At 35.9% G+C, this 20,460-nt stretch overlaps 1 protein-coding gene across 1 annotated transcript in view; it reads left to right on the forward strand.

The window, feature by feature from the left end:
• The window catches only part of SCLT1 (sodium channel and clathrin linker 1), a 47,179-nt gene that overhangs the window by 2,021 nt on the left and 24,698 nt on the right, over positions 1-20,460 (forward strand). Inside the window, 12 exon segments of the mRNA XM_030018855.1 lie at positions 967-1,034; positions 1,735-1,787; positions 2,709-2,778; positions 3,899-3,954; positions 4,333-4,465; positions 5,272-5,394; positions 7,434-7,499; positions 10,739-10,809; positions 16,866-16,956; positions 17,129-17,220; positions 18,901-18,970; positions 18,972-19,079. Coding sequence (XP_029874715.1) covers positions 967-1,034; positions 1,735-1,787; positions 2,709-2,778; positions 3,899-3,954; positions 4,333-4,465; positions 5,272-5,394; positions 7,434-7,499; positions 10,739-10,809; positions 16,866-16,956; positions 17,129-17,220; positions 18,901-18,970; positions 18,972-19,079 — 1,001 coding nt within the window.

Consider the following 20,460-nt stretch of genomic DNA (forward strand, 5'->3'; position numbering starts at 1 on the left):
TCTTTACTGTTCCTTGGCATCCTTTTACTATTACCTCCTTTCTATACCCTCTGTCTTTTTTCTATATCCTCCTTTAGAGGATGAGAACCAGAAAAAGAACCATTGGGATGTGTATTAAAAAAAAAAAAAAAAATAGGCAAGAAGTTGTTCTAAATCAAAATGTTTGCATTACCTTCCTGACTTCCTTTTTCTTCCTTTTTACCCATTCCAGTTACAAGGGTGTTACTCAGATTCTTATGGTTTTGTTAGATGAAAGAACACTCCATGAACAAGAGGCAAGAGCTATTATTTCTCCTTTCCAACCTTCTGCTGGTTCTTTCAGAGACTACTTGTACTACAAATTAAATCCCAGTAGCCAAAGTTAGATGAATAAGGGGGGAGAGTGACGCCTTAGTTGATGTTCCTAACTTAGCAATGTGAAATCTCATTATTCATTATTCTTTGCTTCTTTCAGAAAAAGCAGATACTGGCAGACTGCGTTTCTTCATTCTTGTTTTGGTTTCTTCTGGATATACTTGAATGCTCAGATCCATTTATCAGCAAAGCTCTTGACCTAAGTTTGTTGAATGTTTATTGAGAACTGCAGGGTTGAGTTCCCAACAACGGGTTAATTGTCAAACATCCAGCTTAATGAATTGGACACACAATGTGATTTGTTGCATGTAGACCTCGTGAATCATTAAGATGTGTGTTTGTGGGTTTTCTAGGCAGAAACTTCATTTTTTAAAATTTCTAGAAGAAAACAGAAGGAATATGGAAGAAATGGAATTCATTAGTATTACACAGCCTTTAGGCTTTTTCAAGTCCTATTTTCATTAAAATAATTGTGCTAAAATGAAGGCACACAACTGCTTCATAAAATTCTTCTAAGCACTACACTGTTAAACATATTTCTGACTGCCAGTCTGGTTTGTCTAGATAATGGCCTGTGTTGTAGCTATGATTCTCAAACTTTGTGTTTTTCAGATCAGAGGCTAAAGGTGGCACTTGGACAGTCTGAAACAGATGAGATTTTGAGAGCTACTGCTGAGCAAGTATGTGAACTCAGGGATGGAAGTAAGAATTTTTGTGATGAGGTTTTGAGACAAACATCTTTGCATACATAGAGCACAGCCCACTTTAATGTGGCCTGGCCTTGCTTTAGGTCCATCACGCAACTCTAGAGTTGCTTGTTGTTTTTCCAAGCAGCAGAATAAATCTGTCATAATGGTGAATTCTGGTATTTTTGGTGCATTTTCAAAAGTTTGTCATATGCAGGAGAACATACCCCTGAAGTAATACTTGATTTCTACTTTAGTAGACTTTTTCACTTTTATAGACTTGTCTTTTCCAAGACATTTGTCTCCTGCGAAGATAACTTTTTGTGCTGGGTACCATAAGCTTGTCTAAAAGTCTGTGCAGGAGCTAGGGCATCAGCACTTTCCTGATGCCGAGATGCATGGAAATGAGCTAAGCGCTTACACAAACTTATGATTGTTCTTTTAAGAGCAAGGTGATTCCCCCTCACATGCAATTATGCTTTATATCAGAGCATCTCCAGGGGAAAAAAAAATTAGAGTTTTTTTGAAATTTGGCCAGCACTCAAGGATTTTTGAACATAAACCTGGAAGTGGTCATGTGGGATATTGTGTATGATTACAGTACAGGCAGAAGAACAGCTTTGGGTTGCATGTAAAAATTTAAAACTACATGCAGTTGTGTGCAAGTACTAATATGTAAAGTATACCATTACAGCAAAATGCCCCTGGTGGTGATGGCATGTCAGGATCCAGGATGATGGACCAAAGGTAACTGATTGCAAATTATAAGTGGGAATACTACAAAGTATTCAAAAGAAATTGACATGTGCTTTTAAAAGTGTAAATATCCAGGTGAACCTGGTCTTATGTATGTGTGTTCACAGCTCTGAGAACTTGTGAATGGAGTCTGTAAAAGTATTCCTGTAGCAGTTGGTTTTAGACACTATTCTGTTTATTCAGTAAATTAAATATGTTACTTTTCTTCCTCAATCTGTAAAATAAAAGGGGGGAGATGAATGAAGGAATTCTGTAGTCTAAATTTTAAGATAATAAACAAAAGTACAGGTAAGATTGTGCTGATCTAGGTAACACAGGTAACTGTTCTCTGTTGAGGTCAGGTGGATGTTTTTAAAAATGCTTATTTGACGATCTTCAACTAACAGTTGCCTGTTGGCAAATTGTTTAATAATCATTGTCATTTCCTGTTACAAAAATAACCTATCCTTTCTTGTTAGATTTTAAGGCATTATCACTCTGGACTAATACAGAATTTTCAGAGTATTACTATCAATCACAAAAATACTAGGAGGGAAAAAGTATATAAGTAGAACTACATTATTTTACATTGTCTTATAGGCCACTTTACTGTTGCATGTGGCAGCAGTAACAAAGCCTAGTCTTTAGTCATTTGGGATTCTATGTGTGAAATAGTAATGTTACATTAATGCTCATTTATAATGTCCCATGTTCTAGTTCTGTTAGACAGGAAATCTGCTATTAATGATCATACTTTAAAAGCAGTAATTAAATTTGTTCATTTGATTCTGTTGAATGTTGAGCTTGGAAATAAAGAAAAGTGACTGTTTTGTTCTGTTCTCTAGATTAAGAGTTCTTTAAAACTAGTTAAATACAAGAACAGTGTTTCAGCATTTACAAAATTTATTCTAAGCATATATTTCAACTTTTTAGCTTGTCAACTCTAATCACAGAGTATGATAAACACTTGGAAGAAATGAGACAACAGCTGCAGCTTTATCAGGTATGGATGTTCCTAATGTTTCAGACTGTATATTCTTAGTATTTTATAGTATTAATATCTAGGCCATTAGTTTTTGTCAATAAAGTATGCCTGCGCCATGCTTCACAAACTTGCTGGACTGCAGTCTGCCTCAAATCAAAGAACAGAGAGCTTTCTATGGAAAGGTTGGGAGATTGTCCAAATTGCACAGATTACTGTGTGTTTGGAGAAGTAGTGTTGTGAAATGAAACATGCATGGTTTATTTCTCTAGATGTTCTTATATGGTTGCAGGTATTTTCCTAGGTGACATTCAGATGAGGCAGCTGTTTTTCCTTACAGGTCTGACCTTGGCCATGTGGTCCAGCGCAGTCCTGCAAGTGTAGATACACCCAGCCTTCTTCATTCTTAATAATTCTTCAGATGCAAATAATTCTTTAAATGTTTATTATCATGGAGGCTGAGATAGAGGGGGACTGTCCTTATTTCAACCACAGAAAAATGAAACTTTTTAATGCTTCATATGATCACTGAAAAGCAAAATGATATGTTTAGTAATTAAAACCTGTGGCATACAGACAGCAATTTTTGCTTGTGATCTACATGCAGAAGTTATACTCTGGTTTTGGTTTAATGTGCGTAATTTGTTTGATCTGTCCATCATAAAGATTCTGCAAATGCAGTCTTCAAGCTTGGCCGACTTCAGAAGGCAATAGAAACACTGGTTTTGTTGCGACTCTCTAGTTAACAGAACAGTTCATTTGACTCATGTAACTGAAGTTTCTCCTCAGTTAATTCCTGAACTCTTTTCTCAAATGCTTACTGCATAAAAGACGAGTTATCCACTGTATCCCTAAAAGAACTCGAGTTAGTTAAGAATCCATCTGTAAGAGCTATAAGAGTTCCAAAAGGTAACTTTAATGCTTGTAATAACTTCTGAATGCTGAGGTATAACAGGACTTAGCAGCTGTGAAATTTAAGTGGCATCCTGTGACTTCCTTAAAGGAAGTGACTTTCATTTACTGTATTATGCTGAATTAAATTGTCCATCTGTTACAGCATCAGTCAGAATTAAAAGGTGAAAGAATCAACAAAGTTTGTGTCACTTAAATGAGTGCTTACTCTTGCGTATTTTTGTGTTAGGTGCAAATGAGTGAGATGAGACTAAAATTTGAACAAGTCACCAAGGAAAATGAAAGGTAAATAATTGCACTGCCCTGTTACTACTGCTGTTTTTCTTGATTTCTAAACCCTAAAAAGCTTTTTTCTAGGACCTTGAAATCTTTTGAATCTACTTAATAGTTGAAGATTTCATGCTCGTGAGCTTAATGTGAGAGTCTTTAAGTGCTTAATATAGATTACAGCACCAGGTTTAGGAGATATAACTGTATCTCTAGAAGAACTAGATATTAAACTATTTCAAATTGTCTATTGTGTTTGTAGAATGTAACTTAATAGATTAATATATGACTTAGAAGTAAATAGTACGTACAGATTGAAGGTACGGTATACTTCAGTTGTTAAAAAAAATCCCTGTTGGAGAAATGCTTTGCTGAACTTGGTTCTTTGAATTTCAGGTTGCATGCAGAGTTGAAAGAGGTCCTTGAGAAGCAACTGGAGGCTTTTCCTTTCATGCCTCTGGGAACTGATATTCCTGCAGATGAAGGCATAGTGAGAAACCTTCAAGAACAGCTACAACTTACAAATCAAGTGTGTGAGATGAAACATTTGTACTGTTTTATTCCTCTTGTTGTGCCTTGGCAGATTAGGGGAAGCTGGTTTATTTCTTGGTTCACAATTCCTTTGTTCAGAGTTCCTTGAGACTATTTTGGGGTCCTCTTGACTTTCTGTAGCTGAAGAAACAAGTACTTATACTTTCAACTTAAAGACCTGAAGGAACTTCTTTCCTAGATTCATATAAGTTTTTTTTATGTTAATTTGTGCCTGTAACTTTAGCTACTTGACTTGATCTTTATAGTGAATTCCTGACCAGGAAATTAATGAAGTACTTTGTTCAATTCAAGTTTTTGTAGTAGCTTGTCATTTTAATCAAAAACATTGTCGTGTGATACAAGGAGGCAAGTATATGTGGGATATAGAAAATAATATTTAAATCTGAAAAGGTAAGCAAGTCTTCTTGAGCTTATTGCAATGATGTATCAATCCTTTGTTGCATATGATTAAGTTGAAGTTAAACTGACAGTTGAATTTTGGTATTTGAATATTATATATACTGTAGGCCTACAGTAAATACCTGTAAAAGTTTGAGCTATAAAGAAAAACATTAGAAAACTTGCAGTTCACTTGTAGGTGGAATTTGATGAACTTGTAAGCATCTGTTTTTCTGCACCTGAATTTGGTATTTTGTCTGTGTAGTTGTAATGTGTGCAGAGAAAAGTACAGAAACTGGCATTTCTTCAAAATAGAAGTTAAGATCTCTCTTTTTAGAGAATGATAGATGAAGGTGAATGTGCTATAATAGAATATTTTATACAAACCATTGTTCTCTAACTTAGGAAAAAGAACAAGCAATAGAGCTCTGGCAGACTGTATTACAGGAGCATGATCGACTCCAGCGGCAGTACCAGGAACGCATGACTGAAACACAGATTCATGTGGCTGAAAGGCAAAAGCAGAAAGTAATTTTCATTTACGTTTTTGTTAATTTTGGAATGTCTTTCTATGCTGTAGAGATTCTGGGTTTGTGTGTAGTCAAACGGAAGTGAGGGGGTTCTACCAGTACTGTTAATTATTTTCCATAATAGTCATCTAAAGTTGAGTGGTCAGATGTGGTCACTGATTCATCATCTAAATACAGTTACAATTGGAAAAGTTCTTTATTCCAAATATATGGGCAGGAACTTGGGGCATGCACTGAGTCTGAGTTTTGGTGCGTGTATATGTGCCCAAGATATGCATGTGCATATAAATAATCGTGTTTGAATTGCATGGTTGGAAATCTTCAGTAGAGCTCAACATCTGAAAAAGCTGCTAAAGATTTCCAAGTTGCGAGGTGGAAGTCTTCCATGTTTTCTCCTATGTTTGAATCCTGAATTTTGTCTGTAAGATCACAGTGGTATCAGTGGGAAAAGTAGTCTCCATTTCCTGTTGTCATTCAGTAAAGAAGTGTGTGAAACAAATGAAAACTCAAGTTCACCAGTATTCTTCTAATGCTAGCTTGTGTTTAGCAGTCTGTTTCTGGGGAAGACCTGTCAGGAAAGCTTAGTTCAGAAAAGCTGTTGTGCTCTGATAAGCTATATAAAGATAGTGTGAAAATAGTGCTGTATAAAGATAGTGTAAAGAACTAATAGAAACTTCATGCCTGTATGTACCTCGCTGCAGACATTTCTAGGTCTGTAAAGAGATGCTACAAATTTTTTTTAACATTTCCTTTCTGTTTTCAAGTACCCTAGACTTGTGGGCACAATTACAGCTTACCTACATAACAGAAATTTTTTTTTACTGATTTTTGTTCTTTTGTGGTATTAAGTCCACCTCACCAATATGTTCTTTTCCAAGAAACAGGAAAAAATATCTGTACAGCTATTGTACTCTTTCAAGTTTCATAATTATTTCAAGTAATAGTTATGAGGACTCTTATCTACATGTAGTTCCATCTTTTTGCTCCTGTTCCTTTTATTAGATTATTTCTTGTGTTGCATTGTCAGTTATTGGTAACATACACATAGTAGAACATACAGAGTTATTGGTAGCTGTTGGAGGGTTTAGGGGTGTCAGATTCCACTTTTCATTGGTAACTAAATTCGTGGTGGATTTTAATGCCGTTGTAACAAGAATGAGGTTGAGCTGCCTTTTATTCTTAAATGCCACTGGTCTCCCACAGAAAATGGCTTTTCAGTTAAACTTTTTTATTTTAGGTTTTGCTTTTAATGGAGGAGCAGAAAATAGCTGTCAGAGGTAAATAGAAATAGGTAAGATCAACTAGAATTAGAATTGACAGAAAGCGAAGATGAGAGAGGATATCATTGTAAGGGTTGGACATAGTAAATAAGGGAGTTGTTGGAATATGTTTTGAGCATATACTTGACCTTGAGACTGTTAAATAAACGCAGCACAATTAGTAGATACTCCAGCTCAGGGGCTTGAGTCCTCTGTATGCTCTGAAGACACTTGGCACGCTGCAGATGATTTTTTTTTTTTTTTTTTTTTTTCTTTGTTATGCTATTTTTCCTAGGATGACAGAGTTCATGTTCAGGGACTCTAGAGTTTAATTGAACAGTTTTTTGTATGGACACAAGACATCCTTTATGGCAAAAAGCAAATTAAATATATCCATACAGGCCTTTTTTAATTAAGGGGTACATGTCTGCTACTGTTCTTAGCAAAAATGCTTCTGGTAGTATCATAGTCTGTGTGGCTCTTTAAAGGCACTACTTGTGTATGCTTTCATGTTTTGATAGTAAGTGTGTATGAGTTTTGGAAGGAGGCAATTTGTAATTGAGTGAAATTCAGATACATTTTTCAGTAGTAAATCTAATCTTCCAGATTACTAGGTCAGCAGCTAAAAGCAATCTAAATAAAATCTACAAAGGCATATTGGATTTCCTGCAACATGTATGAATTTCTTTGAAAATGTTTTCTGTTGACTATGAAACTCTCTAATTATATACTCTTTATGATAATGATGATTACAAGAACCTCTGAATTCTCTTTTTAGGATCAACTGACTGGCTTTCAACAGTTGACTCGGCAACTGCATATAGCCAATGAGAAAATAGAGTTGGTAAGTAAAACCTTGTGAACAGTGACCTAGTAAATTATTTTTTTCACTACCAGAGCTTCAAAGTGTAAAAGAAAAGCAAAAAGTCCTTCATATATACCTGGTTGAAAAAGAAATTGTGCCACTCAGATTTGCAGACTTCTCTAGGGATAGTAAAACATCAAGTAGTAATGGCTTTTTTCCTGATTTCCAAACAGCAGGTTAGGGTGGTTGAGATGGTAGCTCTTAATACTATGCAAGTTCTTTCTTCAGGAACTCAGTGGTAAACTTAAACTCAGAATTTTAGTATGTGGTGAGTGTACTTAAGTCACACGTTCAAAACCATCTTCACAAAGCAGAAAATCATAGAATAAATCATAGAATCATAGAATGGTTTGGGTTGAAAGTGACCTTAAAGATCATCTAGTTCCAACCCCCCTGCTGTGGGCAGGAACACCTTCCACTAGACCAGGTTGCTCAAAGCCCCATCCAACCCGGCCTTGAACGCTTCCAGGGATGGGGCATCCACAGCTCCTCTGGGCAACCTGTTCCAGTGCTTCACCACCTCACAGTGAAGAATTTCTTCCTAATATCTAATCTAAATCTACCCTCTTTCAGTTCAAAACTGTTACCCCTCATCCTATCACTACACACCCTGTTACAGAGTCCCTCCCCATCTTTCCTGTAGGCCTCCTTTAGGTACTGAAAGGCTGCTGTAAGGTCTCCCTGGAGCCTTCTCTTCTCCAGGCTAAACAACCCCAACTCTCTCAGCCTCTCCTCATAGGAGAGGTGCTCCAGCCCCATGATAATCTTTGTGGCCCTCCCCTGGACCTGCTTGAGCAGGTCCATGCCCTCCTTATGTTGGGGGCCGCAGAGCTGAACACAGTACTCCGGGTGGGGTCTTGCAAGAGTGGAGTAGAGGGGGACAATCATGTCCCTTGAACTGCTGGTCACGCTTCTTTTGATGATGACCTCTTATATAGGCTAGCTCTGCCACATGTTTATCGATTCCTAGTTTGGCTCTGCTGGCTTCAGTGTCTTTGTCACTGACCTTTTCAGGGATTTTTCTGAGCTCTAATCATCTCCTAGTGCTTCATCCATATCCATAGATTGTGAGACTTCTTAGTCTCTAAGCTTTAGCCTAGAACTTCCAGGATTGACAAACAATTTTAATATCTTAGAAAAATCAAGGTGAAAAACTTGAAGTTTCTGGCTGAGCAGCTTCTTCTCTGAAAGACATGATTCCTGTGTGATTTTTTGATTAATGTTTGTCTCAGATACTGGTAGTGCAAAAAGACTCCTAACCTACTAGAGGCTGTCTGCTCTCTTCTGTCTTTGTCACTGGAACCTCTTTTCCTCACATCTGACCTCTTGTTAAAATATAAGCCTGTTTATTTGGTGTGAAATATTGTAGGTATGAAGGAAAGTTTACTGCATTCTTTGTTGTGGTGCCTCTGTTATTGAAAATTTTTATATTGCCACCTTTTCCCTTTCCCTGCTTTTTCTATTCTGTTCTAAGCAAGTCAAGTCTTTAAATGTCCTTTGACAATGTTTTTAAGATGTCTAATCATTCTTCTTGCTCACCTTTAAATTTTTTCTAATTGTGCCATCATTCTTGAACTGTGGTGCTGGAAACAGTATAATGCTCCAATCGAGTCCTTACCAATGTTGCGTAGTATATTGCAGATTACTACAGAATTGTATCTTGTGAGCAGTTGTCCTGTTTACAAGCTGTTTTGTCAGTATTAAGAAAAGCGGAATAATGCTCTCAGAGAGGAACTTTTGCCTTGCATAGTCAGTGATGGTCTCAAAATTAACTACTCTCTAAAGATAGATACTTTAGAGTTAATGGGGGGGTTGCTGTCTGAAAACAATCTCAAGCAAATACAGTTATGAGCTTTTAAAGCAGTTTTGCTGAGGATTTGGAAGTTACAGACTGTTTGATCTGCTGTTACGAGCAAATTGGTAGTAGGTACCTCACAAAACAGAATCACTGAATGCTTGAAGTCATAAAATTGGAAAGGGATGATGTGGAGAGGAGAGAGTGAAATATGTGAACTCTTTGAAAGAGATGAAACAGATGATAAGATAAAGGTAATCCATTTGGTTGCATTATCCAAAAAACATTTGGCAAGGTCTGTTACCAAAGACATAAATATGTCATGGTATAAAGAAGCATGGCCTTTCTTGAACTAACAAACTGAAAAATAGGAAGTAAAGAGACAGAGTAATTAGTCAGCTTTGTTATTGTGGTAAAACAGCTGTGTTTCCTAGATGTGTTCAGGTTAGAGTTGTTCAGCATATTTATGAATGTTCTGGAAATGAGATTCAGTATTAAGGCAACAGTGTTCACTACTGATGTTAAAGTATTTGGGGTAGTGAAAACTGAAGTAAACTGCAGAAATTTGCAGAAAGATCTCATGATGCTGAGTATCTGAGTGAATTTTGTCTGACACTTCATTGCTATTAATAAAAGCAAAATAATGCATGTAGGCAAGAGGGAGCTTTCACTTTGGGTACTCTGTGATGGTCTTGAAATTAACTGTTACCACTTTGAATAGGTATTTTAGAAGTAGGAAGTGACTGAAAACAATTCTTAGCAACAGTCAAAAAAGCAAGGAGAATGTCAGCAATTATTAGGAGTCAGGGAAAAGGAGTATACTGTGCTTAAGTCCACAGTACAGTAGCATCTTGAATGCTTGCCTGCAGCTGTGGTCATCTCTAATATCTCAATGAAATGTATATGTAAGATCTAGAAAAGGCTAGTAGAGTAACAAAAATATGGAATGATTCTCAAATGAGAAGACAGCTGAAGGAGAATGACATGTCCAGCACTATGGCTGGCATAGAAAAAATGAAGGAGGAGCACTTGCTCATTTTTTCTCTGTCTCTAAAACAAAGGAATTCTTTCCAGCAGTATGAGGTCTACTGTGGTACTTATTCTGACAAGGTATTCTCGACGCCTAAACTAGATGGGAATGCAGATGGTCGGTCTGAGCTATTACAATTCCTCATCTCAGGAAGTTCTTGCACTATCAAAATACGGGGGAAGAAGGGTAGGATTAGGTAACATCACTCTGTATTTGCTTTTCTGAAATACTCTACCTAAACCTTGGTGCTTGGAGACCGGCAACAGTGTTAAATAGACTTTATTGGCTATTTTTATGCTTACTATGTTCTGTAGAAATGCTCTCTGACAAATCTGAATGTATAACATGTCAATACAGTAAGAAACATGTTACAAATACCTCCTTATTTTGCAGAGCAATCAACAGTTTCTGAAAACTGTAGCAGAACAGAATGTGGAACTAGAGCAGCTACGAAAACAACTGAGGTATAAACCAGGCAATTTAAGTAATAATTTAATATCTTTTCTATAGCTTTTTGTAACCTGTTGCTCTATCGTGGGCCTTGTTTGTACTGCAAACTGACTTGATAGTGATACTTAAAACAGTTTCAGTTAATGCCTCTTAAGTTTGTTAGAAATGTGTGCGTCATTAGCATTAGGGTAGCATATTTCCAATTATTGTTTGGTTCAGCTGTTGCCTGAAACATTCAACATTTGACCTTTGATTTAAAAGGAACAATGTATCAGTATCACAGCAAATTTGACTCTGAAGATAGGTTTTCATTAGAATACATTTGTTCAAAATCCAGTTACAGAATTACTCAATGCAGTTCTGAAATTTGAATGTTCAAAGTAGCTTCGAGTTTTAATGTTGTTAATAAAATTTCTATTCACTGTGTCTCAATAAAGAGCTCTAAACCATAGGCTCTTTGAAAGTTAGAAGTAAGAGAAGTGTTAATTATATTCCTGAAGTATATCACGGAAAATGAGAGGAATATCTGTGACACAATTTCATGATTATTTGTATTTACAGCCAAAGTCTGTTCAATGCCAGTTGACTGTAACTGTTAACTCTTTTAATTAGTGATGGCTGAGGTCAAAGTAAAATTTAATTTCAGTAAATGGTAGATTTGTGGGCTGACAATAAAAAGGAAAAGGATTCATTATCAACCAGTGATATTTTTTGTATAGCATTACATAAAGCTTTAAATAAGCTTTTTAAAATAAACTTTTAAGTTCATAAGCTTAAAATTTATAATGTACTTAAATTTTTGTTTAATTATGAATTTTTCCTTTGATTTTAGTTACTGTAATTTCCTTTGATACTGTGATTAAAATATTTAATATGGTTGGACTGCTGTGATGTTTCAGTTAGTTTCATCGTTTGATTTTAAAGAACGTCACCCCAAAAATGGTAAAAATAATTTCCATTTTTATGTAAACAGTTACAGATGGCTCTGTGTGTTTGTGCATGCACACGTGTTCATGCACTCAATTTTGTATGCAGCTTTTGCAGGTAATGCTGGTATTTAGACACCTAGGTTGGCTGAATGCATGCTGATACTGGTTTTATCCCTCCAAGAAAGAACAGCTGCATCACATGTTCCCTCTCCTCTCTTCCAAACCCATACAAAATATTACACGAAGAGCAATTGGTATCTGTTGTAATGCCAAGTGCTTATCACTGTAAACATCAGGTGTTATACAAATTTCAGCATCTGTTTAATAAGTCTAGTTGTACTATTTGTAGATATTAAAGTTACTGTGTGACAATACTCATAGTAAAAGATACAGGTTTAGAGTGAATGGACAGATTCATCAGTGTTGAATATTGGTCACTGTTGAATATTTATTAATCAGTTTTAAAATTGGTCTTTTTTTTTCAGGATTGGTTGTATCCAAACTTTCTGTTAGAGCAATAAAAATTAGTATTGTGCTTTCACCCCCTGTTTGGTACCTTATGGTTTACTTACTAGAAGAATTTTATTTGTTTTAAACAATGTTTATTTTTCCATTTCCTTTGTAAAATAAATTCAGGACCAGAACCTGCTTAGAAATGCCAAGTTACCTCAATCACTGAAGATGTGTTTTTGAGGGGAACTTGTTAGCACTTCACTTTTATTAGCCAAGATTTTTCCATGGAAAAACTGTTCTCAATAGGAGTGTGTTTTGGAGAGGGAAAATGTTGTGATAAGCAATCAAAGATTAAGGTGGTATTTAGGGTATTTGCTGAAATAAAGTATTTCCAAACTCAGTCATCACTTGCACTTTGCTTGTGCATGCTACTATTTAATTCTTAAAAGGGAAAGAACAACATTTTCATATCCCTACTTTTTTGGGATTTCTTTCCTTGCAGAGGGTATTAGTACTGAATTTTACCATTTTGTTATCTCATCTATAAATCTTTAGTCTTGCATTGACATGTTAATGTTGACTCGTAATAAGTGGATATGAAAGCAATTGGCATTAACTGAACCTATTTTAGACATTCAACAAAAGCTATCAACATTCAGTTTATTACTGCATTTCTAATACTCAATGGTTTTGATTTAGGAAAAAAAAAAAAAAAAAAAACCAACAACCTTAAAATCACTTATGTTGTGGTTGAACAGCCAGTTGAGTATTTTTGTCAAAATTACAGATTATGTGATTTCCTTTGGTCTCACCTTTATTTAATTTTTTTTTTAAAGGAAACTCCTTTTTAGGCTTGATCCTTGGAGCTATCTGAAATTCTTTAATGATACCACTTTGATCAAATAATTTCAAATATGGCATGACAACCAAAATGGCCAAACTCTTTGATTCATAGCCATGCATACACAGAAGGATCTGTCTAACTGTCTATATGGCAATGAGCATGGATAGTAGAAGGGAAGTGCATGTTTTCTGCTTAAGTGACTGCTTCAGGAAGAAGGTATATTAAAAGGTAGATGTCCCTGGGATGGACTGAAAGCTAGTGGATCATCTTACTCTGAAATTTTACTCACATTTGCCCAAATATATATGCATATTTTTGATTAGTTGCTGTTTTATAAATAGTGAAATTGTGAGTGAATTTAGACTTCCATCTAAGTATCCACAGGGCTAGAGTAGTCATTTTCCTTATCATTTCAGAACACTAGATTTCTGATTTAATATGTTCTAGCTGGGCAAGACTGCTCAACACATGTGGCTTAAGTCAATCAAAGCAGTTAACTGCATGCTATTAATCAATAAATGGACAATCAGTGGCCTATACATTAATGATCAATATTAATAATAACAGGTAAACCATGCTACTAGGCATTTGCAATATATGAATAAACAAACACAAATCTATAAACAGCCTTGTGTAATTGATCCCATGAAGTACTGACTGATCTCACACACTTTCTTGCTTGCTTTTACATAGGTGCGCACACCCTCTCCCACAGGAAGCATGGAATCAAAGTGTGGGCACGTGTGCACAGATACTCCCTTTTTGGGATATACATGTTCCCCTGTCTGCACACCCCTCCTGCTGAAGGTGTGGGTGCTCCAGCTTTATGTGTACTTGTGCTGCTTCCTGAAGTCTGCTGATTGTGCCCTGCTGAGACAGCACCCCATGAGTTCCCATGCACACACCTGATAACGTTGGTCCCCGTTTATTTCACCCTGGGCTGTGAGTCTGCCTGCTGGTTGCAGGCTACTCCTGGAGTCTGGTGGGGTGGCTGCTCTCAGACTTGGGAAAAGGTGGCAATGCCCATGAACTGACTCCTGGCAGGGTCAAACACAGCTTCACTGCTGGGCTGTCACTCTAAGGTCTGTCACCCACAATCACAAGTTTTCATGTTTCCTTTCAAGCTGCCATCTTCTCAGAAGTCTCTTTGTAACTGTTTAATCTGCCTGGCAATGATCTCGAGCAACCTCTGTCATTGTTACTCTCCCCATGGTGTTCTCAGTTTTGGGCAAAGAGGGTCTCAGAGGAATTTTGCATCTCTAATTACAGGCACTGATGACACTCGCGTTCCTCTCAGATCACCTAAAAGTTCTTGCAGCCCTAAAAACAGTACTATGTTTTACTCAGAAAGCTAATGACAGCAGTTCTATGTAGCTCTAAAGTAAGTGTTGCAGTGATTCTCAAAGGAGTCTGGAATGTTTTCACCAGTTGTTTCTCTTACATGAAGTTACAGAGATGTAGTTTGTGTGGATTTCATAGCATATATTGCAGACAATTCTAATCCTTTTGGATGTTTTTAATAGATTTACATTGATTTATGGTGATAGAGTAACAAGTCTGGGGAGGAAAAGTAGATTTTTTAAAAAAAAAAACAACTTGCGTATAAGAGAACTTAGGTTTTATTTAGGTTTGTATGGCCTAGATTGAGTGTCCTTTTGGAGCTTTTGATATTGCTAAGCTTATGTGTGTTGATAAATTTTAAGTATTTTAAGATTAATACATAGCAAAGTATACAATCTGACACATGTAGCCGTAAAACACTTCAAACATGCTCCTGATGTATTGTCATCCTATATTTCCAGTATGCATGCCTAAAGGAAGACTGCTAGATTAAGTTTTGGCAAGTCATCTGGGAAAATGAAGACAAAATTAAGAGTTCTGCTGGAAATTATTCTCAGGTTGATAATAGCTTTTATTCTTTAGATCAGAAGCTGACCTCACCCAAAATAAAAAATTGACATTTGGGCAAAAACTCCCTAAGAAGTGTTTGAGAACTGAGTCATTGCTTCTCATCAGTGTGAACATAAACTCAGTATAAAATGTACAATTGCACTGTACTATTTACGTACTATTTATGTACTATTACGCTAGCTTTTAAAGGGTCATAAGCTGCCATGCATAGAGACAATGTAATATTTAACGTATTTCTGTGGAGAATTGAGGTCTGAACAGATATCGCATATTTATATGCTAGAATTTTTATTAAAACATCTATTAGTGCTTTAGTGTTTCAAAGCTCTCTTGCATACAGTTAATCATTTAGTTCACTGTATTATTGTTCTCTTGAATTAACTACAAGCAGCCGTCTCTGGAGAAGGGCTGCTTAACAGTCAGTGATCAAATGGTCTTCTCTGGTGACGTGAACTGTTGAGTTTAGCTGCAGGTATTAAAAATGTTTTAATCTATATGCTAATGAGATATTTTTAAAGATCTGTAGATAAAACATACTAGCTAAGAAACTTGGCATTGCTAGGGTGTGTATCTGCATTTCAGAATCTTAAAGCTTTTAAACAGAGAGAACTTGCCAAGATTATGTTAAGGGTATATTGCACAGTGCAGAATAAAATCTGTATCTTTAGAATCAATTTGTAGACACACACCTCTGAATTTGATCTGAATCTAGTAATTAAAATGCATTTTTAATACTTAAGCTGTTCTGAGTTTTATGTCCTCCTTATTTTTTTCTTATTTTTCCCTTCTTATGCTGGGTTTTCGGTTTTTGTTCTATTTTACAGCACATTTTAAATATTTTTGGGGAAGCAACTTAATGTCCTCATAAATTTAACAGTACTTTTTGTTGGAGAAAGGTGCATGATTCAGATGGAGTAAGATCAAAATTTTGGACCTGCAATAAGGACCATGTGTCTGAGAATAATGTCTTTATCTTTGGTTTTGCTTTTTAAAGAAATTATAACAAAATTAGTTTTTCTGATTAATTAAGCTGAAATTAAGTATTTGCTATAGAATTGTTAGGATTATGTATAATTTGCTTAAGACATTCATATAGGTAAAATATGCTTTTCTCTCTTATGCCATTAAATCAAAATTATTATTTTTATAAGGAATTTTTGCTTGAAGTTGATTCTTAAAAGTATTGAATATTTTCTAGCTTCTTTCATGACTATTAGTGCTCCAGATTGCATTAGGTTATCTAATATGTTTGCTCTTTCTTAACTTTATCATACATTCAATCATTGGTCTTTAAATTTAGCCTAATATGCAGCCTGAATAATTGGGTTACACCCCAGGTGAAGGACTCTCTGTGTCTTTCTGTTCCCAAGTCAGAGGAGTAGGAGGGTTGTGTATTTCAGTAAGCTTTTCTACTGAGGAGGAAGTCTGGTTCGTTAACTAGTCCATTTTTTTTTCCTTTTCTGTTTCAGCTTATAAAACCTACCCAGATTACAAAGCACATCAGTTAAATTCTTCAGAAGTGGTTAATGATTTTTTTTTTTTCATTCCTAGTCAAATTGCTTTAAAAAGTGGTATCTAATTCTAAAAAAGATTTCTCCATTAAGTATCTGTGGCCAGTTATATTTAAGTTATTGAATCACTTAATTTTTTGATTGCCTAGTCCTTGCAAATATTTAATCAACACATACACCTTCCTGTTAAGCTATCCTTAAGAAGTCATTTCCACAGGACAGTTGTTTAATGAATTTGGTATTCCTCTCTCACTGTGCCACATAGTAAGAAGGAGAAGAAGGGGGAAACCTTTTCTGCCCTGTAGGAACAGTATTATGAAATCTGACTGCCCTTCACAGCTACTTCAACAAAGTTGTAATGGAGCTGGTTTCTTCCCCTATAATAATTGAAATGTAATTCATAGACTGTTTTCTTTATACAGGCAAGCCAAAATAGATGGGCAGACAGCAAATGCTAAGGTTGATGAAATGACCAGGTTGACAGAGAAGCTTCAAGGCCAACTGGAGAGAAAGGTATGCTAGAGAAAGGAATAATTTTCTGTTACAATTGAATGGCTAGTCAGTTATCTGAATGCTGACGTTAAATTAATCACAAGTTGTTCTCTAACTTGTTTTATGTTAGTGTGTCTTTATTTTGTTCAGGGAGGCTCAGATGATGTCTGGATAATACATATATTCTTTCTAGGAAGAAGATGTGATATCTGCCCAGCAAAGAGAAACAGCATCTGACAAACGCTTGCAGCAAATGCAGTCTAGTATAAAACAATTAGAAACAAGGTAAAGATATATCATTGATTTTAATAGCAGGATACATGCAAGTGACATGAAATACTATGTTTTTTTCAGCCTCTGGGTTTTGTGTTTCTGAGCAATTCTGTTTCTTCAAAATACAGATATCTTACACCTGGCTTCTCTCTATCTTATTTGTTCTATTCTGCAACCTTTCAGAACAGCTTCTGATTCCAATGTATTTAAAATGATAAAACTGACCACCTGATTTTATTGACTGTAATGGAGAAAAAATGAAGCATATATTTTTCATTTTAGTGCATAAATTCTAGTTACTCAACTCTTGTTAGCTTTAGGTGGAGTTCTAAAGAAAAACATTCACACTGAAATTTGAAAATGTTTATGTAAACTAGCTGGTTTTGAGGTGAATACAGATTTTTCCTTTGGTTTCAGGTCTTAGTTCAGCTCAGTTCTTTATACAAAAAAGATAATTTAATAAAGTTGTTAAAGCACACTTCTTAAGAATAAATGCTAATTACAAAAGTAGTTTGAATACCTGCTAAGGAGTAGAACTTTAATTCCAGCACTATCTATTGGAAGATCTAAGACTAAATCAGGTTCTTTTGTGTGGATTTTTTCTGCCTCACCTTTGCTTTCCAAGGATATGACACGTAGCTGAGCACAGTGATTTTGATTCACGTATCACAGACAGTTGTTGAATTATTAACATTGGTCAAATGACCTGATAACTAAGAAGAATTTGTAAATTTCTTATTGAAATAATTGTGTGACTGTTTATCTTCCCTTCTTGGTCACAGCCTTCTGAGCGTGATTAGCAGACTCTTCAGTAACTCTAGAAACAAAATAATTACTAGGGAACCAACCTTGTGACCATGTGGTCACGTACTGCCTTGAGGAGTTGCACGGACTTGTGTGGCTACCTCTATTTGATGACTTGCACTGGCCTAAGCATTGTGGAGGCTCTTAAGTTTATTTTAGAATGTCTTGAGGAATTAGCTAGTTTTATTATTTTCTTCAGGTTTTTTGTAGAACAAAAATTGTGCTTTGGCTCTACAGAAATAAAGTGGTTGTCTGTCTTGTATGTTTCGTTACAAACATGTTAGAAAATAAAAAAGCATGGCTGCTCGAAAAGGCAGCCCAAGTGTTGCCAAAGTGCTCGCTATGGATATTTGGAACCGTGCACTTTATTGAACCAGCAGCACTTGTGGAACTTTCTGAGGCTTTTTTGAGGATACCTCTGAGGCTCTCTTGCCCTTTCTCATTCCTACCAATACTGACAATCATAATTAAACAATAAGAATTTCTGAGCTGTTGTAAAATTGCCAGTGGTTTTCTTGTTCTAATGGTATAGCTGCAACTTCATTGCCCACATCCAATTATTCCATTTCCTCCTCAGAGGGAAACTATTCCTTCTGGGGCTGTTCTATTCTGTTTTAATATAGAACATTTTCAGTGATGTATCCCAGGATAGCAACATTCTTCTAAGGATCTTGTGAGATCAGATATGTGAGTTAACTCCTTTAATTCTGTTTCTTTCTAGGACTTGATGAATATTAAAGTCAAAGACTCTGTCCAAAAACAAGCAGAAAACCAGGAGGGCAGTTTTGGCAACTTCTGTATAAATACTTCATTAGTTTAGTTTGAAAGAATTAGAGTATTAATTAAGCATCTTACTGTTAAATGAGTAAAATTACTACTATCTTGTAGATTACGTGTTACTGTCCAAGATGCTGAACAGCTGAGAACAGAAAGAACAGCCCTGGAGAAAACAAATCGGAGAGCTTCAGACAAAGTATGCTAATCTAGAAAGGGAGAAATATGAAGCTGTTGCAAAAATCCAAGATTGCATACAGCTCTTAGAAGAAGCTAACCTACAGAAAAGTCAGGTAAGGCAATGGATGAAGATATTTCTTAGATACTAGAATACTTTCATCACTTAACAGTTGTGAAGTGCCTGATTATATATTCTTACAGGCATACATGCATACACAACCAAGCTTCTTTTATGTCTGTTGTACTAAAATTAGTAACACATAAGATAGCAAACTGTGATGTGACCATACATTACTTAGACTTGTCATACAGTTTAAATTTCAAAGAATATGTTCGGTGCCTGGATAAAGGTGATCTAAGTGATAATACTGTACATGAACTTGAATTTTCAAAAATTTTTGACAGGGTTTCTTATCTAATACTTATAAACAAATTGGGCTGTCAGAATAAAAAGGAAGGTCCTGTTATGAATTTATAATTTATTAATGGTTAGGAAAGAAGAGCTAAAACTAAAAGGACTTTTGTTGTATGATGGATATAGGTCACCAAGAGAGTGAGTTCTGTGTTCAGTTCTTAATTATTCAGAAGAAATCTGGAAAAGTGACTGAGTAATGAGTGGGTGAAGTCTGCAGTCAGGAAAAAATTGCAAAGGTGTTTATTAGTGTATTATAAAATGGCAGAAGAAATTCAAATGTGCCATACTGGGTTCTGAATTTAGTCTTACCAGTCAAAAAATGGTTTAGGAGATGGTGTGGTTGTCTCTTAAGAATACAGTCACGCAATCCTCAGTGGTGCTCGATACAATGCATAGAATATTCAGAATGGGAGTTAAAAATAAAGATACCTTTAAACATAGTGCATCTTCATGTGCAATTTTGATCAGCCCATTGCAGGCAAGACATAGGAGAATTAGGAAAGTGCAGGAGGAGTCAACCAAGAAAACTAGACATGTGCAGCAGCCTTAAAACAAATTCTTATATACAATATGCGATTGAAATGTCATAGGATGATGTGTATGCCAAAAGTATAGGTATGAAAACAGTCAAATTCATGACAGGACAATCCACCAAAACTTCCTGAAGAACAGGGTCTAATCCAGCAAGTCTTGACGTGTCTATCGATCAAAAAAAATAGTCACCCTGTTTTCCCAGTTCTTAACTTTCCTAAAGTATCTGTTGTTTGCCCCTTTAGGAGATAGGATACAGGGCTTGGTAAACTTTTGTCTGACATGGAGTCTTTGTGTTCTAATGCTAAGCTTCAGTTCAAGTCAGACTTTTAGAAATTTAATGAATTGTGTTTGCTGGCAAGAGAGAACTTTAATGCACATCTGATGACTGTAACCATCAGTAAGTGAAACCCAGTGTAGCTAATGTCTGTGGGAATAAATGGAGCATCTTAGGACTGATTCTGTTTGGGCTACCATGTTGAACTGTTGAGCAGTTAAGGAGATAAATGCTCCCTTTTAGTCTGAAGTTGCTTTTCAAACTTGAGGAG

Source organism: Aquila chrysaetos, chromosome 1, assembly GCF_900496995.4.
Source record: "Aquila chrysaetos chrysaetos chromosome 1, bAquChr1.4, whole genome shotgun sequence".
NCBI classification, from domain to species: Eukaryota; Metazoa; Chordata; class Aves; order Accipitriformes; family Accipitridae; genus Aquila; species Aquila chrysaetos.